Source organism: Paramisgurnus dabryanus, chromosome 14 (assembly GCF_030506205.2).
Source record: "Paramisgurnus dabryanus chromosome 14, PD_genome_1.1, whole genome shotgun sequence".
Classification (NCBI taxonomy): domain Eukaryota; kingdom Metazoa; phylum Chordata; class Actinopteri; order Cypriniformes; family Cobitidae; genus Paramisgurnus; species Paramisgurnus dabryanus.
The window spans coordinates 26,844,152-26,848,395 of NC_133350.1; the positions used below are offsets into that span (position 1 = coordinate 26,844,152).

General features: G+C 35.0%; 1 protein-coding gene across 1 annotated transcript; it reads left to right on the forward strand.

Annotated features, from left to right (window-relative positions):
• The first annotated feature begins 1,367 nt into the window (after positions 1-1,367).
• Positions 1,368-3,995, forward strand: LOC135719201 (NADH-quinone oxidoreductase subunit B 2-like). Its single transcript, XM_065241794.2, has 8 exons — positions 1,368-1,435; positions 2,137-2,173; positions 2,347-2,415; positions 2,707-2,824; positions 2,915-3,094; positions 3,244-3,290; positions 3,436-3,524; positions 3,746-3,995. Exons 1-8 carry the CDS (start codon positions 1,420-1,422, stop codon positions 3,841-3,843), a joined length of 654 nt encoding a protein of 217 aa, XP_065097866.1. The 5' UTR covers positions 1,368-1,419; the 3' UTR covers positions 3,844-3,995.
• The last annotated feature ends 249 nt before the right edge of the window (positions 3,996-4,244 follow it).

A 4,244-nucleotide genomic window follows, 5' to 3' on the forward strand; every position in this document is an offset into this window, starting at 1 on the left:
AGAGGCATCAAATGATTGTCTGATACCTTTAGTTACAGTACCAGTCTGTGGTTTTGCAAATATTGTGGCTGGAATGAGCACTTGGGCATGGCTCTTTGTTTATTGTGGTATTTATTCTAATCTGCACCTGAGAATCAATGTTATTATTTATGAGTTAATTGGTAGACGTAAATAATTAATATAATCAAACAAACCCAATATTTACAGTAACCGATTTAAAAGCTGATGAACCAGATATATACTAACCACTGACTGAACCATTAAACTGATTTCAAGTGAACAGAAAGGGAAATGGTTCTGCATCTATATTGACAACCTAGATCTTTAGATATTTCAATTTATGCCTCAGACAATATTCTATATGCAGGATCTGCAAAGTATCAAAATTTAAAGAGCACCTATTTCATTTCTAAAAAACAACAACATTATTTTGTGTATTTGGTTTAATACAATGTGTTGGTGTGGTTTATGGTTAAAAAACACATTATTTTCCACATATCGTACATTTTTATAGCTCCAGATTTCCCTCTCTTCCTGAAATGCACGGATTTGAAAAGGATCTGTGTCCCTGATTAACCAACTAATCTGTACGTTGCGATTGGCGTGAATACCTCTGACGTCAGCCGGAAATGTGAAGCTCCTTGCCATGTTTGAAAGATTTGCTTACAACTTAATGGCTGTGAGTCAAAGCGGGAGGAATTATGATAATCCGGCGTCATTCGGCCAAGAAAGTAAACCATTGCCTACAATCTGTGCGTTTGTTGTAGTCCAAGAAAAGAGATTTACGTTGGAGACGATAAATCGTGTCATTGTTTACTTTGGGGTTTGTACCTTTTGCATATTCGTTAACATGTACTAATACACACTAACACACCAAAGGAAATGTAAAATCATGAAACGGATAATTGGTATTCTTTCAGAAAAATAAGAGGGATCATACAAATAGCAGTTTGTGTTTGGATTTTTTTCCATTAACTGATGCTCAAGAAGGCAACATGATGCATTACGAGCCAGGGGTATGTAAACTTTAAATCAGGGTGATCATTGTAAATTGTTGTTTTTTGTCTGCTGGGAAACGTTAAAATATAATATTTAACTTTTAAAATACGTTTTTTATAAATATAAATTTTCAGCAATTACAAAAATTTAGTTTGTTTTTATAATGCAACCCAAAATATTTTTTACCTACTGAAAATGTTTGCTGTGCTAATTTTTAAATAATTCATAAATATGTCTTTTATTTTTTTTTTGTGGTTAATATAAGTTAATATACTGTAACGAGGTAATGCGTTAATGGAAATATTTTATGTTACACTGGATTTAGTTTTAAAACAATAAAGATGTTTTGTGTTATTATGAAAGGTCTTTTAAATACTAGGAGGAAGTCGCGTCACAACCGGAAGTAGATATTATGCTGAGATGGCGGCGCTGATGGGTGAGTGAACGAGTTTATTCCTAGACGGTTTTGCATATGATGGCAATGCAGCATTACCGTTTTTACTTAATATCTAGACGTGTTGCATTAAATGTAACTCTAATGTAATGTACGTGTTGTTGTGAAGTGAATCCTCACGTGCTGTGATAGACTTTACTCACTGACCTTGTTACTCACCATGACTGATCTGAGACTGACTGTCAGATAAAAACAAACACCGGACAATATTCCAGTATTAAACTAGATAAGAGATGAATGTGATAACTGCTTTAACCTTTCCGGATGCAGAAATTACATTTATGTAGTCCGTGCAAGACGGTTTCGGTAAATCACTGTTTCAAAGTTGACACAGAGAGAAGTTACAAGAACGTGCATATTATTAGGTGCAACCGAATAATTGTTCTGTTTTTATTATTTGTGGATATTTGTTGTATGCACGTTTGTTTATGCAGTTTTCTTGTGGTGCACAAACAGTGTTATACAAAAAAAAGTATATGTTTCTTCTGAACTACACTAACGTTAGTCAACATTCGCAGTGTATCAAAACCTTTAATAAAAGTTTACATAAAACCAATCCCTAATACCCATTCTTGTCTTAGGACAACTTTGATCAACTTTTTTGATCCACTTCAAATGTTGACTAGTATAGATCAATTTTAGATCCAGTATAATCGATTATAACATTTGTGTCGTGATTTCAGTTTCACGCCTTCCCGCCCTTGGCTCTTTTAATCTAAGGTAAGTGCTGATTTAAATTTGAGGCATTTTTACAATTTTCTGGTAAACATGCCATAGCAATGTGTACATTAGTAGTTATACTAATATTTGTATTGCTTCATGTCAGTTGTGAATGTAATCATGTGTTACTGTATTGTATATGGAATAATCAAGTTTTTATGTTTGTAATGCAGGGCCATTTCATCATTTGCTGCTCATAAAAAAGTTCCAGTGACAGACAGAAAGGATGAAAGCTCAACAAGGTGTGAAATAAATTAATTTGTTATGCTGTAGATGACACGGGCAAACTTTACAAAATAAATTTATTGTTTATGCAAAGAGTCAATATTTGCAGTGTTAAACCTTTTTTCCTGATTTGTCCTGGCATCCTGTCAATCATCTTCTGTGTTACATACTGACTGATGGCAACCCATTCTTGCACAATCAGTGCTTGAAGTTTGTCAGAATGTGTGTGTTTTTGTTGTCTCTTTGCATAAACTTAATGTAACTGTCAATAAAAGCCTTTGACACTTATGCTTGTGGTTATACTTCAGTCTGGTCCCGTTCAGAGAGAAAAGCACAGCATTAGCACCGAAACCAGCCGCATCGCTCAGCAGCAAAGGTGAATACATCATTACCAAGTTGGATGATCTGGTCAACTGGGCACGCAGAGTATGTATTTCATTACATATCTTAAATATTAAAATGGGTTTAGAGAAATTTTTTTTTAAAATGTTTTATTAATTTTGTGTCTGTGTTTAGAGCTCCTTGTGGCCCATGACTTTTGGCCTGGCTTGTTGTGCTGTGGAGATGATGCACATGGCCGCCCCTCGCTATGACATGGATCGATTTGGTGTTGTGTTCAGAGCCAGCCCTAGACAGGCTGATGTCATGATCGTCGCAGGAACGTTAACCAATAAAATGGCCCCTGCCTTACGAAAGGTATTCACACACCATAGCAGTTTGAATAAACAACTATTATGTGTGTACATACCTTTTATTATTTATACTTATTTATGTTATTTGTGGATACTGTATGTAGTTTCCTGTTTAAATCAATTGTGTAATAAGACTGCTCTGTTTGATGGCAGGTGTATGATCAGATGCCAGAGCCCAGATACGTCATCTCCATGGGAAGGTAAGAAACACGGAGATATATGCTGATTAGGACTTTGCTTCAAAAAAGCTTTGGATTTGAAAGACTGAATACATTAAAGGGTCAAGTTCATTGTGTAATTTTTGGGAGATTAATACTAATTTGTTTGTTTTTTTATTTCTGGAAGTTGTGCTAATGGTGGTGGCTACTATCATTACTCTTATTCTGTGGTCCGGGGTTGTGATCGTATTGTTCCAGTAGACATCTACGTCCCAGGTGAGGAAAAATGTACTTCTTTTAGATATTGCATTTGTCAGATGCTTTATCCGAAGAGATAAAGCTATACATTTTATTAGTATGTGTTTTCTCTGGGATCAAACCCATGACCTTTGTGCTGCCAATTCATTGCTCTACCAGTTGAGTTACAGGAATGCTTATTGCACAGAATAATGTTTTAGAAGACCAAGGATTAATGTATGCATGTGTCTGTTCACCAGGCTGCCCTCCCACCGCAGAAGCTTTGCTTTATGGGACACTGCAGTTACAGAGGAAGATTAAACGAGAACGGAAAATGAGAATTTGGTATCGCAAATGAGAAGAGATTGTGGATGTGTAACTGTTCTGTAAAAAATGTTTATTTAATATTTGTCATTTGTTGTGCTCGGAAAATCTATTTCTCAGGAGCTTCCCTGAACTCAGCCCAAGCTCCTCCTCTTTGTAGCAACAATAAAGGACTTTCTGCTTTAATGCTGAGTTAATCCAGTTCATATTTATTCATGGCTATTGTCAGTAAGATGTTGTTTATTATCATCAATCCTAAAAAAATTATGGGTGATTATATAATTGCAGGTACATTTGGTGTCCAAAGTCTTTATTTTTTATTATTTTAACAATAAGATGTTACAGGCTATAGCAATATACCTTGGTAATAGAGTATATATATAAAATTAAAAATTGTCATGGATATAGGCTGTTTTTCCTCAATTCAGTTTATGA

Coding starts and splice junctions, on each gene's coding strand:
- LOC135719201 (XM_065241794.2), top strand. Junction 3,095..3,243: donor TGGCCCCTGCCTTACGAAAG/GTATTCACACAC, acceptor GTTTGATGGCAG/GTGTATGATCAGATGCCAGA. Junction 3,525..3,745: donor AGTAGACATCTACGTCCCAG/GTGAGGAAAAAT, acceptor TCTGTTCACCAG/GCTGCCCTCCCACCGCAGAA.